The sequence below is a fragment of the Eptatretus burgeri genome, chromosome 13, assembly GCF_056783735.1.
Source record: "Eptatretus burgeri isolate ZD-2024b chromosome 13, Ebu_testis_v1, whole genome shotgun sequence".
Classification (NCBI taxonomy): Eukaryota; Metazoa; Chordata; class Myxini; order Myxiniformes; family Myxinidae; genus Eptatretus; species Eptatretus burgeri.
In genome coordinates, this window is record NC_140973.1 from 32,759,100 (window position 1) to 32,786,599 (window position 27,500).

Below are 27,500 nucleotides of genomic sequence, written 5' to 3' on the forward strand. Positions count from 1 at the left end.
CCATCTTTAGAGGTAAAAAAAAATTAAATAGTTTTCAAACTAAAAAAACAAACCTCGCACATGCAGAGACATTAATTGTACTTATGTCCAATGCAGAATGGCTGTGTGTCACGGTTGGGCTGCGAGGGGAACCAATCAGCATGAGGTTAGGGACGGATTTAATAAAGAGAGTGGGATTGGAAGGTGGATTTGCTTCTGGATTGGATGTTTGAGTCAGAGGTTCAGTGTCATGTGTTCCATGTCTGATCCGGGTTTGTGTATTAGGTTTGGCCTTCGCACCCATGGGTGGGAGCTGCGGGCGATTGCATCATCCTTGATAGGCAGCATGCAGGTCGACGTGACAGTTAATGGAACATGTGCCCAAAAATCATGCTTCGAGAATTTCCCGGCTGTCTCGGCTGGGTGCTGAGGCTTTCACTGCCCACTTGTGCTCATCGCTAAACATAAACGGACTCGCCAACTTCAAACTAATCCTTAACCACACAGACACGCATGAAGAGGAGAGAAAGATGGGGAGAGAGTAAGAAGATAAATAAAACGGGTATTATTCAGTTAATGGGTCACTTGCATGGCAACCAGTACAGAGAGCTTATGAGTCAAAAGGCTTGTCCATTGAGGAAATCTCTGGCGAGACAAACTCTAATACTGTGACGTTTGCAGAGCTCTCAGCAAATCAACTCTCTGCAGCATGTTGGACTATTCCCATTTGCAGCACGTCCTGCACCAGTCCCACCAACCATCAACTCTCTCAGAGCACCAATATGTGGAGCTGCCTCCCCCACCCTTCCTGACTGGAGGCGTGGGTGCCAATCATAAAAGCTTTGAATCCAATGGTCCAGGACTCACCATTCCCAAAGGTCACAAGCCCTGAATGGTTCAGCAGGCAGACTAATAACCCCTTGATAAGCCATTCCTTGGCGTTCCAACCATCCATTCAGAACACGGTCTGGGTCTCGGTGACGTCTCAGTACATGTCAAACCTGATGCCCATGTGCAAGAATAATAAAAACATAAAATAATTCATGATAATATGGACACATAAAAGTGAAATTACAGAGGAAACGAGGGGATGATGAGGGGACACTAAACACATGGTATCTGGGATTTCACACAACAGCTAACTCAGCACATAATAGGAAATATGTAACTCATTTAATTAAATTATCCCTTCTTCAAAGGAATTTTTATTGCAATATCATGAAACTACAATACAGCATATACATGTTTTGGCATAACACATTGTTTCACTGCAATTTTTGCATCATCAATTATTTAGAAGGCTGCAGCGTACAATGGGGTGGTTGTTGTCAATTCTTTTGAGCTCTCTCAACTGTCCTTGCTCCCTAGTATTATAGCACATTCATACCACCCGATTGTACTCACTGTTGATATGATCCATGTAATAGACTCCAACCTGATCATCAAACGCCTGTTCCCACCCATAAGGAAGCTCATCTCCAATGCAATCAGAGAATGTGAGGGGTTTCGTCAACCTGGGGAAAGAAACAAATACATACATATTGTTACGGTTCTAGGAACCGTATGCATACAAACATAGTTGTCCCGAAGTTAGTTATGCCATTAGTATATGTGCAGATAGATCCCTCCCTTGTGTGTAGTGGGAAAGCAAAGGGGTGTATTGCGATGTTTTTTTTAGTTAGATTAATAAATCATTTTCTCCCCTTTTATTTTATTTCCCCTGTTGTTGGAGCCGCAGTACCTCCTCTCTCTCTCTTGCTACTCTCATTTGGGCTGAACAAGCGCTTCACCGCCTACTCGCCTAACCAGAAACTCGATTTTTAGAGGCGAAATCTTGCAGTGGTTCCTTCTTGGCGGGTCCAGACACGCGTGGAGTGGGCGGGCTTGCCCTCCTGGCCGAAACCCCACCCAAAAAGAGCGGACCCCATGAAGGCCCTGTCCAATCGGGACGGATGATAACGTCAGCTTCGCCAAGGCCCCTCCCCGCCCAAGGCGATCTATAAAGTACGAAGCGATCCTCAGAGTAGGGTTTGGGTGGTTGAGTTGGTGGAATGGTCTTGAGTAAGAAAGAAGGAAGGTCGTTGGCTCTTTGTTGGGTGGTTGAGTTGGTGGAATGGTCTTGAGTAAGAAAGAAGGAAGGTCGTTGGTTCTTTGGTGGTCGGAGAGTTCGGTGGGTTCGTTCGTGTTGTTGCAAAGTGTCTACCCACGTCTCACCTCGGCGGCCTGTGCTCTCCACTCAAGCTCCTTCACGGACACGAACTCCACACGTACGGTGGTGGCTGAACAACTCAACCTTTGTCAGGTGTCACACCATGGAGCATCCCTTTCCAGGAAACTCTCAGGTACCAAGAACTGCGACCTCAGCTCCCTCCCTTCCTGGCTGCAAAAGGTCCCCTTTTCTTTTAATTGGGGTTTTTTTTGTCTGAGTGTGTGTCTGAGTGTGTGTCTGAGTGTGTGACGCCTGTCTTATAAGTAAACTGTACAAGTTATTTGATTATCGGAATTCTTTTTTTTTATTATTCTCGCGTTAAATCTGCTCTGTGTCCGCTTTCTTAAGTTGCTGTATAATTGTCGCACTACATCTCTCTCTCCTTTCCCCTGCATAACACACCAATAAACTTATTCCTGTGCCACATGTTTTTCCTTGCCTGGTGTAAATAAATCATTGTAGAAATGTTCCCAGCTGGTTTTTGTCTTTTCCTCCATTGGTTCAGCATGGTTTGGATCGAAGCTTAGCCGGGTCTTTATCCCCGATAATCTGTTAATTCCAGCCGGTACGTCCTTGGCAGTACCGCTCGGCTGTATCCGATCTGGAGTTGGTAGTTGATAGAGTGATCCGATTCGGGCAAGGCGTACCGAGGGCGTGGTTCCCCGGTAGTCGAAACCACGTGGTTTATTAGGTAAACTGATTACACCTGGCAAGAAGACCCTACGCAGTTGAGGTATTGGCGTCTACGTTCGGTTAAGCGACCCGCCGAGTCACGGAATTATCCGTGAGCGACGGCTTACAATTCCGGGAGTCTTGTGGGAGATGACGTAACTTCCCCCACCTCGTGGTCATTCTTGCCACCGGACTCCGGCCCGCAACAACATATTATGCATCTATGTTAACTTAATGGTGTGTCGGTTGGTCATCTAATTATTTTTCATGAATGAAACGGTCAATCTTTAAAAAGTTTTAAAAACAAACACAAAAACAACAAGGAAATAGTAGCAATCATCAAGTGCAAACAATATGAATGTGTGCAAAGAAAGGAGGCCGAGGAGGAGGAAAACAAAGGTGGACGATAAAGGGATGAAGAGCAAGAAAAACTCGTCTGATACAGAAATGGAGGAGGAAGAGGAAGAATTGACTTTTTTGGGGTTGAAATTTTCTCTAAACTAGAATGAGAACCACCAGATGTGAAGGGCTACGGAGAAAAAGAAGAGGAAAAACAGGCAAAACCTTCACCTCGTCCTGAAACAAGGACACCTCTTCACAGGACCACAGGATAAAGAGAATAAAGGAGAACAGGAATAGGAAGAGGAAAGCTGAATCATACTAACACTTTTACGCAACGTAACTGATATTAGACTGACATTGGCAAATAGACGGCCCAATCTGTCACGACTTCAGATCATCATAAATCCTCTTACTACCGTTCCAATATGAGTGTGCAAGTTGGGCATGGTGATGGGAGAGGTGGAGGAGGTGGAGGAGGAGGAGGGAGGGAGGGAGGGAGGAGAATCACCCCACAAAAGCACCAACGTTTTGTTAATGTTGGATATGTCAGCACTGCCAATGGCCCAACGTGATTTTGTTGATTTACCCAACACCTTTACACCATGTGACTGACATTGACAAAACTACGTTGCTTTTACAGACTCCGGCCAAACGTCAGAAATCCTCCCAGCATGCTATGCAAAAGTTCTGGTAAATCAGCTACCTGCAATTTAAGAGGGTGAAGCCAATTCCTACCCTACAGGCACAAACCAATCCCTGTTTCAAGGCTCCCAACATTCTCTGCCTCCATACGTGCTGACAGACAGCTGCTGGGAGGAATTAACTACAGGGACTCCTCAATTTACACTCAAGATGCATTCCTAAAAAAAAACAGGTGAATCGAAATAAATGTAAATTGAAAACGATTTTTCCATAGGCATGACATTATAAATTGAAGATGCGTTCCTGGGCGGAAACTTCTTGTTCTAAACTAAGTAAGACAGTAAATATATACTGGTCATAATAACAAAATAAATCAATAAAGAATGTAAATAAATGTTCAAATTAATACATAATGGATGGTTTTAAGTTCTGGAAATGTGTACGGTACTCACCAAATATCCGGGCCTGGGAGGTGCGGATGGATGTGGAGCGGTTACCGAGACGACGACGAAACACGCGACATTATTTTGGTGGCATTATTAATAATTGTCGTCATAGTCGAAGGAGGAAGGCTGAGCGCACGTGGGCAATGTCTACCAAATGCTTGAATCGCTTTATCATGTCCATTTTAATGTTCAAACTCGTAGATTTATGAGCTAAGATGGATTAAAGAGGAGGGGGGGGGGGTTGGATGGAGCAATCGCTCAGGGTCCAAGTGAAGAGAGGGCCCATGCAGTGCGGGGCGGATGAGTGGGAAATACATCGGTGTCCAAACTATCATCAAGGAGCAAAGCCATTATGCGTCGTTCATACCATGTGCAGCTAACTCACTCAACCTTGTGGGGAAAAATGCTGCCGAATGGAGCCCAGTGGTCCTCAGATTCTTCAGCATTGTACAAAAGTTGTACACTCGTCTCTCTGCATCGACTTATCGCTGGCGACTGCTTTGTGAAAAACTGAAGCCTTTTAGGGATGTCTTGTCAAGCATCTTTCTGGTACTCGATGATCAGCAAGATGTGGAGGAGTGGCAGCCCTTCTCAAAGGTTACACTCGTATCTACAAAGTGTCGGAACACCTGGCAACTGATGTGGAACTGAAAGTTGAGTGCCAACATGAATCTCAGTCAATCGTTGACAAATAAGGTGAACTGGATTCAGCCATACTCATTGCTATTTGGATCAGTCTTAGAAAACTTTTCACCAGACCACTCTGTCGCTTCGAGAGACCAGCTGTCATGTGAATAGCACGGTGTCCTTACTGGGAATCTCCTGTCGATTTTGTCAAGATAACGGATGGTGTTTGAGGACTTTGAAGACCAAGGATTAAACTGTGTGACCATAACGAGTACAATTCATCCCAATGGCGAGTCCTGATGCGCAACCACTGCTTTGACTATGGAGATGCTGAAAACACTGTGCTGTCACCCAAGGAGAAATTCAAGACTGAGATGTTTCTTGGCATTATTGATTAGCTAATCAGTGCCTTGAAACATCGTCTTGAAGAAATCAACAATAAGTTTGGATTCCTGTCCAATGTAGCTAATCTATCTATCTCTATCTCTCTCCATGAGATCAAGCAAGCTGCACAAAATCTTGCATACACTTATCCCAACAATCTGCAATCTATGACTGAAACTAAACTTATCCAGTTTTCTCCATTTCAGGCATCTTCAACAGTGCTTCAAACCTCACACAAACAACTAAGTTAGTATAACTGAAAATGCACCAATTCCACCACATACAATACCTTCAGAAAGTATTCACACCCCTCGATTTTTACCATTTTTTTTTGTGCTACAGCCTGAATTTAAAATGGATTAAGCTTAAAAAAAAACTATGGCACCAATCTATACAAAATATCACAAAATGAGAAAGTGAAAACATATTTTTAACAATTTTTTTACAAACTAATTAAAAATGAGAATCTGAAATGCCTTGCATCAATAAGTATTCAATGCTTTTGCTATGACACTCCAAATTGAGCTAAGGTGCATCCAATTTCCTTTGGTCATCCTCGAGATGTCTCTACAACTTCATTGGAGTCCACCTGTGGCCAATTCAATTGATTGGACATGATTTAGAAAAAAAACACACCTTTCAATACAAGGTCCCACAGTTGACAGTGGATGTCAGAGCAGAAAATCGACCATGAAGTCCAAGTAACTGTCTGTAGAACTCTGAGATATAATTGTGAGGAGGTATAGATCTAGGGAAAGGTATAAAACTATTTCCAGAGTGTTGAAAGTTCCCAAGAGCACAGTGAGCTCCATCATTAGGAAATGGAAAGAATATGGAACTACCCAGACTCTTCCTCGAGCTGGCCATCTGACCAAACTGAGCAACTGGGCAAGAAAACCTTGGTTAAGGAGGTGACCAAGAAGCAAATGACCACTGTGACAGAACTACAGAGATGGGATAGGAGAACTTGCCAGAAGGACAACAGTCTCTGTAGCACATCACAAATCAGCTTTATGGGAGAGTGGCCAGACAGAAGCAACTCCTGAGAAAAAGGTCACATGACAGGACACCTGAAGTTTGCAAAAAGGCTCGTGAAAGGCTCTGAGAGCATGAGACAATACATTCTATGGTTTGATGAGATGAAAATTGAACTCTTTGGCCTGAATGCAAAGTGCAATGTTGGTGGAAATCGAGCACAGCTCATCACCCATCCAACACCATCCCCAGCATCCCCAGCATGAAGCATGGTGTTGGCAGCATCATGCTATGGGGATAGTTTTCAGTGTCAGGGTCTGGGAGACTTGTAAGGATAGAGGGAACAATGAATGGAACCAAATACAGGAAATCCTTGAGGAGAACCTGCTTTAGAATGCAAAAGACCTCCGACTGTGGTGAAGATTTATGTTAAACAGGATAATGACCCCAAGCATTCAGCCAAAGCAACAATGGAATATCTTCAGAACAAGAACGTGAAAGTCCTCGAGTGGCCCATCCAAAGCCCAGACTTGAATCCCATTGATATAATCTGTCGAGAGACTTGAACATTGCCATTTACCGATGCTCCCCATGCAACTTGAGAGAGCTTGAACAAATCTGAAAGGAAGGATGGGAAAAAAAAATTCCCCAAATCCAGATGGACAATGCTGATGTAGACATACCCATGAAGACTCGAAGCTCGAATCACTGCCAAAGGCACTTCCTTGAAGTATTGACTCAGGAGGTTGAACACTAATTGTTGATGCAACACATTTCAGTTTTCCGTTTTTAATCAATTTGTAAAAGATTTACAAAAACATGTTTTCACTTTGTCATTATGGGGTATTTTGTAAAGGTCAGTGACAAATTTTTTTAATTTAATCCATTTTAAATTCAGGCTGAAACACAAAAAAATATATATATTGAAAAAAGTTGAGGGGTGTGAACACTTTCTGAAGGCATTGTACACATCCTCACCAAAACATTTAAATAGCTCTTCGGATATATCTGTCGATTATCATATCAAACATCAGTGGTGAAGGTGAGTGTTCCTTCTCGAAAGGAATAGGCCGAGCATGATATCAAGGATGAGGTTTGGAACCGAATGGGACAAGTTTGACTTATTACATTCATCATGAGCGTGGAGAATGAAGTATTGAGAGGCCTTCACTTCTTCAAAGTCATTAATGAGTTTAGGCAAAAAATAAATCAATAAAAATCTAGGAAAAGACCGATGTAATATTATACATGTCGTGGTTTCTGTGGAGAAACTGCCTCCACCTTGGAATGTAAATTACAAATAAATTGCACTGCCTTGTATTAAATTGCTGACCTGACTTTGACCATTATGCATACTTAACACAGTGTACTGTGACAATTAGCTGGCAGACATCTACTACATCTACAGGATGGGTAGAGGAGTCGGAGGGCCCATGGTTGGGTTACCGCTCAGGACCCAAGGCACCCTTAATCCGTCCCAGTTTACGGGCATTCTTGGTGGGAGTCTCAGTTAGAGAACCTGAGGGTCGTTTACCACTCATGATGAAGGGCTTTGGGAGAGTTTGGCACAAAAATACTGACAATGAAGGTCAGACAATAACTCTTATGAGGACAGTACAGACAGTGCATGACTGAAGGTGAGAGAAGTGGTGTACTGTACACCATATCTCCATTCCTCTTGCATGCTTGAACAATTAAAAAAAAAAAATTCCGCATGAAAGAAAGGTCAATTCGAACATTACGAGGTGTAAATTGAAAATTGTTCAGTACTTTGTCCAAGGCGTTAAGAAGTCAAAGCATAAACAGAATGAGTGTAAATGCAGGACTTCCTGTACTTCCCTCTGGGAGAACACACAGCGTTCCCCCACCAACATTTACAGAGAACAACATGAGACAAGAGGCCTCAACCTCAGTATTTATAAAACCATAACTTCCCCTCTTGCTTCTCAGGCAATGGTTTACATTGAGCCCTCATCTTAAACATACAGGATAAGAAGTTGCTTTCAGTTCATTTATGACAGCAGGGAATATCAATTTGTGCTCTCACTATATTGAAGGAATTATCCTCACATACTCCCGGTTAATTCATTTTATTTATCCTGAGCTAATATCCTGAAAACAAACATTTCAAACGAGGATATAATTCGATGAAAATAAAGATATTGTCACATAAAAATACCAAGCAATCAACATGTCAATAGAAAATGACGACAAGATCACGTGACAAACCCGTTCGCACGTCTTCTGGGTTCCGCTTTATCAACAGAGACAAGGATTTTTGTGGAACAAACCTATATATGAAATTGCATCAAAGAATGCCCCTCACACCCCCCGACAGCCCCTGTCCCTCCCACGCTCCCCGAGATCTCATGGTGTATTTCTTAAGTGACAACCTGTTACAAGCATTGCATCGAAAGTAGACGTCATAAAGATTGGAATGTGATTCTGTTATTTAATAAATATATCAAAGTGTCTTCCATCAACGTCTTTCATTGTGCCACTGGGGACCACAGAGCCACCATAGACAACACCAGCTGTGATGACTCCATCCTGGAGGTCCTTATCTCCGACAGCATTTTTCTCTTTATATTCTGCGGAGACTTCAATTCGAATGAAGCCAGTTGCCTGGGAGTCATATAAAACAGTCCAGTATGTGCAGGGGAAGGTTGCATAGTATTCAACAACAATCATTTTTAGCTCGCCTGTTCGAAGAACAGAGAGCTATCGCGATACCCCTGGCGTGAGCGTGAGCGTGAAAATGTTAAAGTTTTTGGTGCAAGTTATTTCTTTTCTAATGTTTTTATCTACCACACTATTTTTTTTACTGATTACAATATACAAATACATATATTGCTTTAAAATTATTTGGATCAGACTTCACTGCAATGCTTTATAAAAAATATTATTAGACTAGTCTTTTAAAAACGATAAATGTATAAACAGGCGAGCATTGGATGGCTTTGACACCAACTCTCTGGTTTTTAATGGGATTCAATTTTACAAGACTGACTTCTGAACATGGTGACCAGTTTATTACACTGGAGAGACAGAATGATAGAAAATAAGGATGAAAACGAGTTTTTCATCCGGACCAAAGACTAGAGTGTATAGGGAAGCTAAAGACTGCAGAAAATGCAGAAAAACACTTCATTTTCCTGGGATAAAGGATTAAGCAGAAAAATGGAAACATAAGAGGAGGAAAAGGAAAAAAAGTCCTGACTCTGAAATGCCATTAACAAAAACATCATTGTGAAGCACATATCCACTCCTAAATACAGCACGTTTCAAAGTGTTATTTACTGCAAAGATTGTTGATCAAATTTTACAACTCCCTTGTATTTATCTGAGAAAAAAATAAAGAGATGTAAAATTTCATGCACATTGATCATTGTATAGAACATGTTTGGCTTCCCTGACAAAAAGGGGATAAGTACAAGAACTACAACAACACTCGGTAGAGCGCATACCTCTGCCAGGCTGAACAGTTTACATTTTGTATCTCACTTGATAGGCTGGATCTGAATCCAGACCTTAACCAAAATCAAATCAGCTTGTTCTTTTCACCTCAACAATTCATCTAGCTAGTTTGTCATAACCTGTCCACAACTTCTTGACACATCATGCTATGCACATCTCGTTTTTTGCCCCATCTATCAACTTGATGAAGAATGACTTAGAAATTGAAATAAAAAAAAAAGTCTTCCATCTGGCTCTGAATCCGGATCTTCATCAAAATCGAATCGATTGATCCTCGTCACACACGCAAGTTTCATCTGAATCCGTCCACAATTTTTTGAGATATTCTGCTCACAGATAGACAAACAAGCAGCTAAACAGACGTGAGAACATAAGTTCTGTCCACCTTCGGTGGAAGAGAGAGGAGATTGGGACCATACTCTGTGCAGAGCGTTGGTGCTGCTTAAGCAGTCTCCTTGGCTATCGGGCACAATCCTGGACGGGTCGCCACTCCGACACAGGATACCAGCATGCTGGACCCTTCGGTGGCAGAGGTAATAATGAGAAAAACTTTCCACTTTTCAACTGCTTAATCCTCTAAATGAACAACTTGCAATTACAAACCTTTTCACTGTCTGTAAGAAAGTCCAATAAAAACAGAGGTTTACTTTCTGGAAAGGTCATGGCAGAACACCAATTATGCAGTCGTTTGGTCAATTTCATTATACGTAGATTCCGTGTCGAAAACTTAAATTGCAGTCTCAGGAATATAATTGGTCACCACCGTGACTCTTGATGCAGATTACACGAACAAATGATTGCTTTTAATTGATGCGATCATGAAAATTAAGGGCCATGAAGGGAAATCAACAAAGAAAATATTTCCCTCCAATAATAAAAAAAAACCAAACAAACACCAAACATTTGAATGTCATAAAGTATTTTAAACCTTTCCCCAAAGAACAACGAAAGCATTTATTAAATTGTGAAATGGATTTGCAAAACATAAACTAACTGTATTGTGTTGTATTTATTTATTTAATTATTTATTTTTTGCTTTCCTGAAACAGTTAAGTATGCCGACCACACAAGATCGTACTAACAGGTTTGATGCATTTTCTACCTGCTCACAAGTTTGCAGCAGCTCGGATGTCCAATTGTGGTCATCAAAGATACAATTGTGGTCGTATAACGAGCTTGCCAATGGGATGATATTTGTGTTTGACAGCATACAAATGAAAACAAGAATAAAACATTCAACCAGAAATCCTGAGCAGCATGATGTGAACAGGTTTATTTTCCCTTTGACTGGTCAAGCACACTCAGGAATGCACCTTCTCAAATCACAGGACTGCACAGGAACCCGCTTTATTCAGCACCAATGAATGAATGCTCTTTTCTACTACTACAACTACATGACCGACCTACTTGGCATGAGGGTTCGATCTTAAGCCAATGTTTTATGTTGCCAAACTTTATTCTTGATGCATCAACTGCTGCTCAAGACGGCCAAAACACACACACACACACACACACACACACACACACACACACACACACACACACACACACACACACACACACACACACACACACACACACACACACACACACACACACACACACACGTGTTTGATGGTTAACATTATAACACAAGTATGGGCCACATTGGGAATATTACAGTGAAGGCAAGGGGGGGTGTTATAAAGAACGCTCGAGTTTGACAACCCATCACAGGGGGTCCAATGTTTCAGAAAGTGTGGGAATCATTTAAAACAAGCTTGATCAAGTATCTAAGGAGCACGCTCTCAAAGGACGCCACACAAAGGGGGGGGGGGGTTATTAGGGGCACTGGCACAGCACTCGGTAGAACATATACCTTTGTCAAGCTGAATATCTTACGTTTTGTATCTCACTGATAGGCTGGATCTGGATCCAGAGCTGAATCAGAATCTAATTGGCTTGTTCTTGTCACCTATCCACTAAGTTTTGTGGAAATTTGAATGATGAATTTGGGATGAATTTTTGGAAATGTTTTTTCAAATTTGAATTTGGGATGAATTTGAGGAAATTTGAAGGATACATTTTTTGGGGATTCACGATTGAAGTTTATATTTTGTGATAACTTTTTTGTGGTTGGAGGTACGAAAATGTTGCCCAGACAAATTCATAGGGCATGAAAATACCTTTAAAATGACACCAAAACCAGCTCTCTAGGTGTTATACTTTTAGAGATATGGCCGTTTGAATTCGCAACATTGTGCTAATTAGTCCAAAGTTCGTTAGTCTGTATCTCACTAATCAAGAGGCTGTTAGCAAAAATATTTGAGTTCTTGCCGTTTTTCATGGGTCCCAATTGGTTCCCAAAGTTTTACAAAAATCTGAGAGATGACGGCAGATTCTTTGATGATTTGACATGGAATGACCCAAATTTATTTTGTGTCTTGTAAAGTCAATAAAATAAAGAAATAGGAACAAAAAAAAAATCGAAGTAGGCAAGAAAGGAATTGTAAGTCAGATGACCTAAAAAAAAAAATCCAGTAAAGTGAACAAGTTTTGAGAACAACAGCTGTACGTCACAAATGACACTCCAAGCTGCTAACATTTTTACAAGATGTAAAAGGAAAAACATCAGAATTCCTCCAGATATTTTGCAGTTGAGCCAAAAGAAACATTATAGACTGTGAAAAGAATGTTTGGAAATATAAAATGAAGGTGAAGATTATCAAGATAGAAGGCCCGTCATACGTTCTCCCACCACGGTACATATTTAGAGGAAATTTGCATCTATCCCCCTTCGCAACTCCTTTGGAGGGGGGGGGGGACCAAGTAGTTACAAATTTTGTTCTACGAGTTATGATGGACCCTTAGTCCCCCTGGCAAGTTTGATCGATATTGGATAACTAAAGGCCCAGTCACACCTTGACGTTTTAGCCAGCAATGGCAACGTATTAAAATTTATGTAAAACGCTGGCTTACGTTGAACTTTTGATGTTTTTTTTTTAAAGATTCGGACGTATTCATAACGACTTGGTCTTATGTATAACGCATTGGTAACGGACACAGAACGTTTCGTTGTGTTATAGATAACTTATACCAACGAATGCTGAACCTGTTGTCGGCCTACACAACCGATGCCCAACGATAGTCTAACTTAGGCATAGCGCGTTGCACGCATCGCCGACGATGTCGTGACGTAGCCTATTAAAAGGCTGACGCACAACGATTCGAATCATAACTGCCGTAGAAATGGAAGTGACAACATCGCGGTCACACCTTGGCGATCTTGCCAGCGTATGCCGACCTAAGAAAAATGTGTCTAAAATGTTGGGGCACGTCAAATACGGTATGAGTAAGTTTGGTATACGTGAGTAGAACGCTAAAGTATGCTATCATACGTCGTAGTAAGTGGAGTACGTCCAGAAATTTTAAACACGTTCAAAATTTTACGACGTACTCGGCGTATGACACACGTCCCGCATGCGATGGGGATAAGTTTTACACACGATATGTGGACGCTGACACACGTCCACAAAGGCTACTTATAAGCTACTCATAAGTCGAAACATCGCGGTAATGTCTTTTTTACGCGAAACTTATTTCTAACTTATGTTTGACGTGCTTTGAACCAATTCTTTACGTAGTCCCAACACACATCAACGTATGTAGACGTATTCCAATGATGTCTTCCGGTCGACAAAAAAAATAAATGAACGTGTTTCTAGGTTACAACTGCCATATAAAGACGTGTTCCCACCGGTTTTGGGAATTGGTATATAAAAATGGTGTTCATAAAAGGGGAACCCAACAGTGTTTTCGAGTCCTTTTTGAGTCGATGTCCATGTCAGCAGTCACAGTATCAGTATCAGTATCAGTATTAGTATTAGTCGTAGTTTGTTCATGTTGGCAGTAGTAGGTGAGTGTGAGGGAGAGGGTGTGGGTTATGATGGATCCTCCTTGCGTCCGCGTGTCGACGGGTAGGAGACATCTTTGCACCATTGTTCGAAGTTCTTCGCGGCTAATTTTTTTATGGGGCTTTTTCAACAATGAGCTATGGCTTGTTTTTTACGATTTAAGTCTATTCATAACGGGTTGGACAAATGCACAATGAACTAATAATGTGCATAGAGCGCCTCGATAACTTATAGATACGGTATACCAACGAATAATTATCGTGTAGCCGGCGTTCACAAACTATGCCCAATGATAGCCTAACTTATCCATATTGTGCGGCAGTTTATCTTTGCCGGTGACGTGGGATTTGCTATTCATAGGCTGCCACTCAACGATTTAAATGGCTGCATTTCCACTATTGAAAGTAGACGCTTGCGCTCAACAATTGGATTTTTTTTACACTCAACGACTTTTAAACGGTACCACTCAGCTATTTTCATTGTTTACAATGAACGATTTAAATTGCTGTCACTCGCCTTTGTTTTTTGACACTAGGGTTTTGAAATTTGAAGCGTTTCTTCTGAACGTGTTAAAACGCTCAAACTCGACTATTTTAAATAGACGCTGCCGATGGACAATTGGAATCATAGCCAAGCTAGACATCGAAGTGTGAACATCCTCGTCATGCCGAAGAAAAGTTTGAAGAATGCTGCAAATAAGTGTCCTGGCCGTGGCCGTGGCCGTGGACGCAAGGACGATCCATTATACCGACGTCTTTCAGCCTATGAGTAACTTAAGAGTAACGTCTGTCGACGTGTGGCAACGATCGCGTAACGTGCCAACAACACGTTAATCATCGGTTAGAAATAAGTTTCGGGTACGCTAAACATTACCTCGGCGTGTCTCAACTTATGATTAACTTCCAAGTAGCATGTGTTGACGTCTGTCAACGATCGCAGACCGTGCATACAACTTGTGGCCAGCGTAGCGGAACGTGTGAGTCATACGCCGGCATACGTTGTGAAATTTCAAGCATGCAAAAATTTGAGGACAACCGAAAAGTACAATGTTTAAAGCCAAAGTACAACGACGTATGGCAGTGTTTTTCAGCGTGCTCTCAATGTTATCAAAACTTACCCATAACGTATTCAACGTGTGCCAGCGTTTTAGAAAAAAATTTCAAAAATCGGCATACGTTGGCTAAAACGTCAAGGTGTGACTGGGCCTTAACGACCAGAGGCGATGACGAAAAACAGACACCAAATTGCGTAGATGATTATGATGATATATCCCTGGTGTTGGTTTAATAGTTAGGGTGGCATGCTTGGGATCATAGGATCTCGAGTTCAAATCCTGCTTTTTCCATTGAAATAATACCAGGTGGGGTTGACTCAGCCTGTCATCCTTCTGAGGTCAGCAAAATGAGTAACAGCTTGCTGGGATGATAAAGCCATTTGAGTATCCTGTGTCGGAGTGGTGACCCATCCAGGATTGTGCCCAATAGCCCAGGAGACTGCTTCGGCAGCACGAACGCTCTGCATAGTGTATGGTCCCGATGGATGAAGATACTCAACAAGCCCTCAAGTGTCATCCATTGCTCTCAAGTGTCAGTCTGTACATGCAATGGTGCAGTACACAATATGGAGCAGTTGTGGCTGAATACAATTCATCATGTTCGACCCTTACGACATTCGTGCAAAGATGATCCCAAAAAGCATGTAATCTATTAATATTCCATTCCCCAAGTAATTAAATCGCTTATTCCAACTTTTCATAAAATTTATTAAATCAATTACAAAGGAAATTGCTTCGTAATCATTTAATTGTGAGTGCACACATTTTTTGTTTATCGTCCAAAAATTGTGTTGGAGAGGGGATTGAGGGTGGGGTGGGACATGTCCCTCCCATACCCCACCGATCGATGCTCAAGATTGGAGATGCAGCGATATTGGCAGGATTGTAGGTAGCTTGCATGTGGATGGGTGATGCAGGTGTGCAAAGGAGAAGTGTACATTATTTTCACATCATCTAACCAAAATGATATCTCACTATTTATGTTGCGCCATATTGCATTACTTTTTATCACTGTATGAGCGTTACGCCGTGCCGGTATGATTACAAGCGTTGTTCGCCCGGCCATTGGCAGCTGTGACAATAATTCCCAATTTTAAATAAATCTCATCATTGATTCACTGACCAACATTACATTTTGAAAAAAAAGTCTTTTTCGATCTTTTCTTTCTTCATGCGATGTATCGACAGAAAAGACTAAATTAATCAGAAACTGCATTTCAAATGTGAAAAGGGTGACTTATTGATGCAGAAGAGTACAAAGAAGTACGACCGACAAGAAATCAAGAAAATAAGGCAGGAAGAAAAGCAAGTTTGTCTGTGTTTTGTGCTCTCAAAGCATTTAAATCGGTCAGAGAAGCTCAGCAGAAAATTGTTCATCAACAAACGGATGATGAGAGGGCATCAAGGCAAACACAAATTGTCTCCAGCATCAGAGAAGGTGTGTGCCTGGTATTGGCTTGATCGTTAGGGTTGCGGGGCTGGGATCCTAGGATCCTGAGTTCAAATCCCACTTGGATGTTGAATTAATACCAGGTGGGGTTGACTCTGCCTGTCATCCTTCAGAGGTCGGCAAAAATGAGTGCCAGCTTGCTGGTATACGGTGTCGGAGTGGCGACCCATCCAAGATTGTACCTAATAGCCAAGGAGACTGCTTAGGCAGCAGCAATGCTCTGCACAGAATATGGTCCCAATGGATGGATCGGAGAAGGTGGTGTTCAGCTCTGCACAGGCAGCGAGCTAGTTGTCTGGTTGGCTGCTGGAATATCATATGAGGCTGATCCACATTTTTGAAGTTCAGATATTCAACACTCACTCCCTCATTTTGTTCTAATGTACAAATAAATAATTCACACCAGATTATATCGATTTGAAATTGAAGTTTTACATTGTAGCTCATATTTGATCTGCATATTCTGAATATGGTGAACCTTTTTTGTGACAACCCTCCACGTAGCACTTGGAGCCCAGCACCATGCAAGATTGATTGCCAAGGCATTATATGCCCTCAATATTTGGATGTTTAGGAAACAGTTTAAGCTCATTGGCCATGAAGAAAGAGAACTCAATAACTTCTGCATCTTTGTTGTTCGAGTCTACCTGAGGGCATAAGCCTGGTGTTGGCTGAGAGGCTATGGCGGCTGGCTTAGGATAGTAGGGACCTGAGTTTGAGCACAATTGGCTGCTGAATCAACACCAGATGGGGTTGACTCAGTCCGTCATCCTTCTGAGGTCAGCAAAATGAGTACCAGGGTATTGGTAGAGGGGTACAGCATCAGTGACAGAGCCAAACTTCCAAAAAATGAAAGCTACTAGGTAGCCAACCTGCCTTACGCAACAACAGAACATTAGGCCTGATTCACTGCTTGCTGCACATGCCATTTCTTGTCCTCGCAATGTCCGTATAATTTCCTATATATTGTTAAAAGAAGGAGGTGAATTCTGCCTTTTCAAAATTGGTGAACACCACCCGGATGGGTCCAGAACCAAGCTGGCTGAAGACAAACGGACGCTTCCGGAGACAAACACTGCCCAGACGCTTCCGGAGAAAAACACCGCCCAGACGCTTCCGGAGACAAACACCGCCCAGACACTTCCGGAGACAAACACCGCCCAGACACTTCGAGACAAACACCGCCCAGACGCTTCCGGAGAAAAACACCGCCCAGACGCTTCCGGAGACAAACACCACCCAGACGCTTCCGGAGACAAACACCGCCCAGACGCTTCCGGAGACAAACACCGCCCAGACGCTTCCGGAGACAAACACCGCCCAGACGCTTCCGGAGACAAACACCGCCCAGACGCTTCCGGAGACAAACACCACCCGGACGCTTCCAGAGACAAACACCGCCCGGACGCTTCCGGAGACAAGCAAAAATTTTGGCTCGGTAATTTAAAAAACACATTAATACGGCAAACTGCTTGGAAATCAGGTGTTATTTCACAAGTTGCTCAGAATGATGGAGAACGGACCACTCGCTCCGGGTGGCGGAGAACGGACCACTCACCCCGGGGGTTGGAGCATGGACCACTCAATATAGTTATCCAAACACTTGAAAAAGTTAAGTTTAATGCTTTGGAAATTACACATTTTCTTGTATATGTATGGAGGAGGGAAATAGCCTTGCTTGCTTGAAGTAAATAAGTAATGTATATCGACTTGGTTGTAAGACTCGTTATTTCTTTAGATTATCAGATTTCACAACAGATTTTGACAATTATTTACTCCGGATAATATCCGATCCTCAAAACCGAAATATTATTTCGATGATAAACTTTAATTAGTCCATGAGAGTAGATTGTGGAAAATCGCATCATATGTTGTATGAAATCGCTCCAAGCTCCTAATTTGAAAACTAGAGTACTCACAAAAGCAATGTATACAGTGATTCATAGCTACGATGAAGAAGCATTCGAAAATATGAGTGAGGAAAGTGGAAAAAAAAAAAAAAAAAAAAAAACTTTACCGTGAACAAATGTGGTTTTTTTTCTTTAATTTTCTGAAATTTGTAGAATTTGTTTTTTTACTTGGAAGTTGTGGGTCACGATGTGTAAATAAACGTGGAAAAAGTCTGATTTAATGAAATTTAATTCCAGGTAACAAGGCAACAAAAGGTGAAAATTTTGAAAGGGGGTGTAGACTTTCTATAGACACTGTGTGTATATTCAGTGTGTGTCAATAAAAGGTTAACCGCTTCAAATGACCTTTGTACTTTTAGTCATTACCTTAATATTTTTATATTTTACAAGAGTGATCAATGACCTTTGGTGATGTCATTCAAGCATAACCAAAATATTTTATGGAAAAAATAACGTTTTCTACAGAGTAACGAGTAAACATTATCAAGTGGTATTTTGAGACCAAATCAATTGCTTCCGTCCAGACAAGGTTCTGTACTGAATACGGAGTACGTCCCAGAAACAAGCCCAGCAAGCCAGCCATTTGGAAACTTGTGAAAAAGTTCAAAAAAGAGAAAGGACGATTCTCAACATTAACAAGGGAATATCCGGTCACCCAAGAAGTGCACGGTGTGAAGGAAACATGGAACGAGTTCGTCGTGAGCAAGTAATGCAAAGTCTGGAGAAATCACATCGACAAAGATTGGCTGAACTGGGTCTCACTCCCAGCAGTATCAAAAGAATAATGAAACAAGATTTAAACCTCTTTCCTTACCACAAATTGATGCATGGGGATAAAGCAGATGAGTCGCTTTGCGTGAGATGCTGCAGCAGAAGTTGGAGGCAAACCCAAACTGGATTCACGATGTGTGGTTTTAGTGACGAGGCACACTTTCATGTCAAAGGTGTTGTCAATTCACACAACAACATTTTCTGTGGAAGTCAATGTCCAGATGAGGTTGAAGAGAAGTCTCTTAAGGGTCGGAAAGTCACTGCTTTTGTGGCTGTCAGCCACAGAGGTGTGAAAACAAAAACGGAAGAACGGTCACCATCAATCAAGAACGATACCGGTCGATTGTTAACGCAATTTACGAAGACTTGAAGCAATCGATGAGCACTGCAGCCCTCCGGCGACTGTGGTTCGTGCAAGACGGTGCTACCTCAAATACAGCCAATGAAACAATTGCTTTTCTGCGTCAAAAATTCGGACGAGTTCTCAGTTTGCGTATGGGAAATGAATTGTCTCCACACAGCTCCCACCCACCTCAATCCGCTGGATTTGTTCCGCTAGGGAGCTTGCAAGAATAACGTCTACAAGGAATACCCCGGATCTGAAGGCAGCAGTTGGGGCTGATGTGCAGACAGTAACCATGAAAACTTGCAGAAACATCATTGAAACCTTCACAATTCATGTGAATGCATGTTGTGTGCGTGGGGATGCTCGCATTGAACACCTCAACTGTAAGCGCATTAACGCATAATGAGTTTCATTTCTCCATTATTTGCTTTTCATTTTATTACTCAATGTTTTGGTTAATAAAGTTTTGAAGTGGTTCACCTTTTATTGATACACCGTGTGTGTGTGGGTGTGTGTGTGTGTGTGTGTTATATGTGTAATATAAAGTGAAAATGTGTGTAATGTAAAGTGATGCAGAATCCAGATTTTGATCTTGAACATCACCAAAAGTGACATATATTTTTGCACTGTGGATTTCTATCAGCTGTTAAAATTTCATCCAAATCGGTTAAGAATCGGTTAAGTGTGTGTGTATATATACATATATACATATATATATATATATATATATATATATATATATATATATATATATATATATATCTTACTAGAATTCCCCGTCTGTCTGTCTGTCTGTTCCCAGGTACCACAAAAACAGCTGAACCGATCACAACCATTTTTTGGTGTGCAATCCTGGGACCCCTTGGAGGAAAATAGGCATAAATATAAGAACATTTTACCCCCTTGACGGCTCCCGTAGGGAGCGGGTGCTTCTAGTATAATCGTAACTTAACACCATTGACAGATATGAGAGAATATTTCAATGTAAAATATTTGTGCAATCCTCAAATTTTAATACCAAGTGCTGTATATGACCTCCCCTCTGTTCATTTTTTCCCCTCATTTTCTTACATGCAGCAACAGGTTATGCATGGCTTTCTGAATGGTGTTTTGTATAACTCCTGAGATAATGAATAAATGCATCTTTCAAATTAGCAATTACCATTGGTTTCAACTGAAACACTCTCCCTTTGAATAGTCCCCATTAAAAAAAACGAAAAATCCAGCTGTGACAACTAAGGGGTTTTGGGGGGCCATGGGAATTCAGTTCCGCAACTGATAAGTAATTAGGAAATTTTTCCCCTCAGCCAAGTGAGACATTCATTAGAAATGCGAGATGTGGCTCGATCTTCTTGAAACCATAGATTTTCATTATTTCTCAACCTGTTCCACAGGTAACTCTTCAGCTTGTTAAGATAACGGTCTGATGTCACAGTTACTGCCATTTTGGTGTTTGGGTCCTTCAAAAAAAATATGGAGTGGAGATTTGTGAGAAACTCAATCCAAACCAATCAGTCATGTTTCTTCATGTTCTTGTGGCTTTTCCAATCACTAAGGAAAAAAAAAATGCAGTTCTGTTTATTCATCATCCCATTAATATGAATGTGGCACTCAAGAGAAAATGAGCTCATCATTTTCCAGTGCTTCAGAAATGTGGTTACAAAATCCATACCATCTTCTGTGATAATGTTCAGAAAGTGACTGTAAAAACTTCATTTTGTACAAAAGAAAACCCAATGCTTTCCTCAAGTATTTGTCACAATAATGTGCTGCTGATTCCTGTTTCAGCTGAGAGTCATCTTGTTGATTTCCATGGACTTCTCTCCATGTGTTGCAGTGCAGGTTCATCCTGAACATGAACAAGCCATCCTGAACAACCCTTATTTGTGTTTTGTAATGAGTCAGTATCTTTCTTCTTTCGCACTCATGTCTTTACTGTTTTGAGAGTCGGTATATGGAATGCTGGGAATCTCCACTAAAATGCTCTCTGACCCTCTTTGGTGACTTTTTCAATGTACCCATCATAAATAAAGATGCCCTGCTTGAAGGTCAATTGCCACATTATTTTTAATACCTGTAAAAACTAGAAAGAGCAATCAGAGATTGCAGACCCTCGCTAGAACTTGTTTTATGTGGTGTTTAGAATGGGATTAAAATAACTTCAATTCAAATCAAAGGGGAAGACCAAATAGGTACAGTCCTGCATTGGAGTCATCAGAAGGAACTAGAACAAGCAAAAAAAGCAAAGATGAAGTCATTAGGAGGAACCTGGATAGGATTCACATTTCAGCTGCTTCCCCGCTACCCTCAAACACCCCCCCCCAGGCACAGCCAAGTGAGTCTTATTCAAAAAATAACCAAGAACTCAATCAATAATTTTTTTTAAATAAAGAACCCAGATCAAAAATAAATAAATAATTCTGCCCGTCAGACAATGTATCCGAGCAAGTTGAAATTTAAAACATGTATTCCCCATCAGAACTAGATTATAATTTTGAAGTTTCATGTCGATCGATCAAGAAATTCCAGAGAAAACATTATTTAATATTTCTCTTCAATCCAATATGACTGCCAAACCATGTGACCTATCAATTATTCCTTAACAAACTTGTACAACCATGGCTTCGGGAACATTTGTGTGACGTTTCCTTCAATCTGTCGAGAAGTTCTGCAGAAGAAGATTTTTTATAGGTTTGAGGGTAAATCTAATCTGGCTGCCAAACCAGGTGACCCATGACATCATATGTGTGAACCTTTTGTTTGTAATGGAGAGTCAGTCATGCATGCAAAGTTTTGTCTTGATCTGTTCAGAGAAGATTTTTGAAGGTTTAAGAAAAAAAAAAAAAAAAAAAAAAAAAAAAAAAACACTATGGCTACCGAATCACGTGACGGATGAGGTCATCAAATATATTTGTGGACCATTTTATCTCTAGATGACCCTCAACATTTTTCATATTGATCAGATGTAGCATTCTACATATGCAATCATGACATCATAACAAAGGCACCTATGAGGTCATATAAACAAACAAATAAATAAATAAATAAATAACTCACACTTATTCCCCATGAGGAGTAGTTGCTATGTACCAAGTTTAAAGTTTTTCCTTGGTGCAGTTTCAGAGATAGAGGTCCAAAGTTTTTGTTTTTCCAACATGGCTACCATACCACATGACCCATGACATCATAATTATGACTAAAACATTCTACATGATCAGTCACACCCATGGTGAAAATTTGAACTCCATCTGACAAGCAGCTGTGGAGAAAAACACGAAAGTTCTGTCCAGACAAACAAACAAACGGACTCAAACGCAACACCCTCTCCTTCGGTGAGGGTAAAAATAAAATGGTCGTTGGCCATTTCATATATACTAGCATAACCCACGCTCTGCGCGGCATGTTGGGGTGGGTGTGTTTGAGAAAGGAACTGATGCAGAGTATCAGTAGTAATTTTACTTTAATGCAGTAAGTGGAATACGATTTCACTGTTTCAGAACCATTTTATTTACTTATTTTTGTACCATGCACCTCATATGGTCTTTGAGATAATGTAAGCCGAATATCACGTTACTCGAGCGCAGAACAAAGTCGAAGATAGCGCGACACGAAACCACAAACTCGGAAATAATATATAAGATTCACAATCACATTACGAAAAAAAATCTCAGCATGATCAAATTCTGCTTGTTTTTAATGGTCCAGTATATATATATATATATATATATATATATATATATATATATATATATATATATATATATATATATATATATATATATATATATATATATATATATATATTGATACGGTTCTTCAAACCATATGCATACAACAGATAGTTGTCCTGAGTCAGTTATTCCATTAATATACGTGAAGTTAGGTCCCTACCTTTTGTTTAGTGGGAAAGCAAGGGGGTGCGTTGCGATGGGCTCTTAGTTAGGATTAATAAATCATTTTTCCCCTTTTATTTTATTCCCTCCTTTTACAATCCAGGTGCCTTCATCTCGCTTGTTGCCATCATTTCGCTGGCCACAGCATACCACAGTCTACCGAGCGACTCGTTTTCAGAGGCAAAATCCCGACGTTCGGCTGGACACACGCGTAAGCTGCACCGCCAACCAGCTTCCCAAGGCCAGACGTGGGCGGGCCAGCCGGTCTCTGGCTGAAACCCCGCCCAGAAAGGCGGACCACGTGAAGGGCCGGTCCAATCTGCATGCTCGGCTCGGACAATGACGTCAGGTTTCGGCAAGACTCCTCCTCGACCTCCGGGTTCTAAAAAGCGCGGACCTCCATGTAGTTGGTTGGTTGGGAAGAGAATTGCAGGTTTGATGGGAAGAGAATTGCAGGTTTGATGGGAAGAGAATTGCAGGTTGGTTTGGGAAGAGAATTGCAGGTTGGTTTGGGAAGATAATTGCAGGTGGGTTGGGAGGAGAAGTGAGAGGTTTTTGAGTATTGAAGAAGGAGTAAGGAGAATTGAAGGAGAGAAGGAGTCATTGAGAGTGAGTGTTCCTGCCACTTGTCTCCGCCGACACGACGTCGAATCGCCCCTTGCTTCTCGACCAAGCCTACTGTCTGGTCCTCATCTCCAAACTCAGGACCTCGACGAACAGCCTCTTGCCTGGTCCTGCCTGCTGCTAATCTCTCGCTCTCCCCCCCCCTTTGGACTCCGCTCTTCTCCACTCGAACCCCTCCTGCAGACACGATATCCACACGTACGGTTGTGGCCGAACAACTCAACCATTGTTGGGTGCCGCTGCTGCACCACGGAGCATCCCTCCCCCGAAACGCTCAGGTACCAAGAAACTGTAACCTCAACTCCCTCCCTCCCTGGCTGCAAAAGTCCCTTTCACAATTGGGTTCACTTTGTCCGAGTGTGTGTCTGAGAGTGATGGCACCTGTCCGTTAAGTAAGCCTGTATAAGATCCTTTATTGTTGTGATTGTTGCTTTTATTAATAATCGCATCAAGTCTGCACTGTGTCTGCTTTTGTAAGTTGCTTGTATAATTGTCAACCCCACACCTCTCTCATCTTTCCCTGCATTACACCTCCAATAAACCCTTTGTTGTGCTCCATGCTTTTCCTCGCTTATTATAAATAAATAATAATTGTAGAAATGTTCCCAGCTCACCTTTGTCTTTTCCCTCATTGGTCCAGCATGGTTCAGATCCAAGTCTAGCCGGGTCTTTATTCCCAACAATCCATTCCTTCTCACCGGTACGTCCTTGGCAGTGCCGCTCGGCTGCATCTGATCTGGAAAGGAGATCCGACCTGGTAGAGTGATCTGGTTCGGACAAGGCATACCGAGGGCGTGGTTCCCCGGTGGTTAATTAGGTAACCCGATTCACCCATAGGCGGAAGGACCCTAGGTCACGCGGTCAAGTTATTGGCGTCCACGGTCGGTTAAGTGACCTGCCGCGTCACGGAATTATCTGTGAGCGACGGCCTACAATTCCGGGGAATCTGGTGGGAATCGACGTAGCTTTCCCCATCAAGAGTGGTTTTCTCACCCGACCCCGCAACAATATGAATAGTCATGAAAATGACTTGGAGGTAAATTATTCAATCGTTATATCCTAATAAGTGTTTGCATTAGTATAGTATTGGTAAACCCCAATTAGTATCGATCAGAATTGTATGTTTAGTCAGATCCCGTTACCCTTTATCCTCGTGTCTGGCTTTCTCCCATTTCACATTCGTGTTTAATCATTAAATCATCACCCTCCCACACCCATCCCACTTGTACTTTTGTACATGACACACACTCACAATGGCAGGATTGTGTGTGCTACCACACAACCTCAAACACAGATTTTACAACAAGGGCAGGTTCACGTGTGCTCACTTGTGCAGCCAGGCATCATCAGTGCGTGGCAAAAATCTGCTCAGCAAGGGGAGGGGGAGGGGGAGTGATGGCTATAGAAGTCAATCCTCGCGTCAGTGAACAAAACATCTGAGAGACCTGAAACGAGCCAGACGGGACCACATGAAAACAGAGAGAGCGAGAGAGCGAGAGAGAGCGAGAGAGAGCGGTTAGCTACATTGAACAGGAATCCAAACTTATTGTTGATTTCTTCAAGACGATGTTTCAAGGCACTGATTAGCTAATCAATAATGCCAAGAAACATCTCAGTCTTGAATTTCTCCTTGGGTGACAGCACAGTGTTTTCAGCATCTCTATAGTCAAAGCAGTGGTTGCGCATCAGGACTCACCATTGGGATGAATTGTACTCGTTATGGTCACACAGTTTAATCCTTGGTCTTCAAAGTCCTCAAACACCATCTGCTGTCTTGACAAAATCGACAGGAGATTCCCAGTAAGGACACCGTGCTATTCACACGACAGCTGGTCTCTTGAAGCGAGAGAGTGGTCTGGTGAAAAGTTTTCTAAGACTGATCCAAATAGCAATGAGTATGGATGAATCCAGTTCACCTTATTTGTCAACAATTGACTGAGATTCAGTTCACCATTCAGTTCCACGTCAGTTGCCAAGTATTCCAAAACTTTGTAGATACGAGTGTAACCTTTGAGAAGGGCTGCCACTCCTCCACACCTTGCTGATCATCGAATACCTAGATAGATGCTTGACAAGACATCCCTAAAGGTTTCAGTTTTTCACAAAGCAGTTGCCAGCGATAAGTCGATGCAGAGAGACGAGTGTACAACTTTTGTACAATCCTGAAGAATTTTTTTTGCATTTCTACATGTTTTAAGTGATTTCCAACCCCCCCCCCCCCCAAAAAAAAAATGTTGGAGAAAAGAACTATAACTCTCAGCACTGTTGACATATTTAATGAATAAGATATAAGGTTCACTTGAGTGACCCAGCAGTAATGGCGGCGGAGGTTTTGCACTCTCCCGAGTGCTCCCTCTCGAGTTGCTATTGATATCGCACATGGTACACGTCTTGCAGACTCAGTAGTGTGCGTTTCTTTCTCCGCAGTCGTTGATACGCCAATAAGCATGAAAGCCGTACCATGGATGATGCGAGGCATGAAGGGTCGGGGTTCTCGTGCAAGTGCTCCAGGTAAATACCTGCAGCTACGGAGGAAATCAGGTCGAGTTTGACAAAGCAAAGGGCTTGCCTCGAGTTAGCATTTTTGATTGCTCAATGCATCCTTCTCTGATGAGAAGGGATGAGTGGTGATTCAATCATGTTAAATTCCGAGTCACAGGTGGGATGATTGGCCATTCCTCCATTTACAGGTGAGAGATGTAATTGGGATTTTCATGATCGTGTACATACATATTATATATTACACAAACAGTTGTCATTTACTTTGCACGATGCATGATTTATGAGTCGTGTAGTAGTGCTTGCATCAGTTTCTATGAATTATACGTGTTTAAAGACTTACAAGAACCAAACTATTATTCAGGCCTGGATTGTGAAACAGCAGGAGATTCAGGAATGCTCGGAATGTACCCATAATGCAATAAATAAAAGTGCAAGGCAGTTTGTGGCCCACATTGCAGAAAGTTATGCAATGGGAGCCACAGAGAAAGGACGTTAGACAAAGTAGACGAGTGAAGATCTTACCAATTCCCTAAAAAAAGAATATAATCTCATAATTCTCACCGAATCGGAATACAAATTCCCTAGTTAACGGCAAACAAGCAAACGGGTCACCAATATTTTATAAACAAAACAAAAGATCTAAATTATAAATCATGCACATCAGAAATCTGGTTCGATACAATATATCTCGGAGAAACATGAATCATGTATGACGTTAGGTGGGTTTGAAGTTGGGAACCATGAATCATAGTAGAAAAGAAAAAGGCACCTACAAGTGGAAATGAGGTCTGCTCTACCCTGTTTGTTGCCAAATCAGCGTCATTACTTCGTGCGGTTCTTGTTTTGACTGACAGATGGGACAGGCAAATAATTTGTTCATAAATCCTAATTGTTGAACAGCAACTTGGCTATTCTCAAAGCATTATATTAACATTTACACAACAGCAATTCTCAAACACCCTATACAGGTACTTAACTTTATTTTGATCACGAACCTTTTAATGTGACATAGCTTATCTATACCTCCACCACCAAAGGTGCATAGAGGTCATGTTTTCACCTCTCTGTCTGTCTGTCTATTTTTGAGCAAAATATCTCAAAAAGTTGTGGACAGGTTGGGGCAAAAATTGGTGGACGGGTTTGGGTCTGCAACAAGGAAGAATTGATTCGATTTTGGTGAAGATGCGAATCCAGATTCGGCTTGAGAATTTTTCAAGGGATTCGTCACCATTGAGATTTGGGACTAAAACGATATGGAGCACGATATCTCAAAAAAATTGTGGATGGATTCGGATGAAAAATGG

The 27,500-nt window shown here is 41.7% G+C and overlaps 1 protein-coding gene across 3 annotated transcripts in view; it reads right to left on the reverse strand.

Annotated features, from left to right (window-relative positions):
• The window catches only part of LOC147014205 (protein WWC2-like), a 145,849-nt gene that overhangs the window by 106,801 nt on the left and 11,548 nt on the right, over positions 1-27,500 (reverse strand). For 2 of the 3 annotated variants that reach the window (XM_085851973.1, XM_085851972.1), the window contains exon 2: positions 1,384-1,493. The exons of the other annotated variant lie outside the window; for it this stretch is intronic. In XM_085851973.1, the coding sequence (XP_085708099.1) occupies positions 1,384-1,493 (110 nt within the window). The remainder of the gene's footprint in view (positions 1-1,383; positions 1,494-27,500) is intronic. 3 annotated transcript variants of the gene reach the window in all.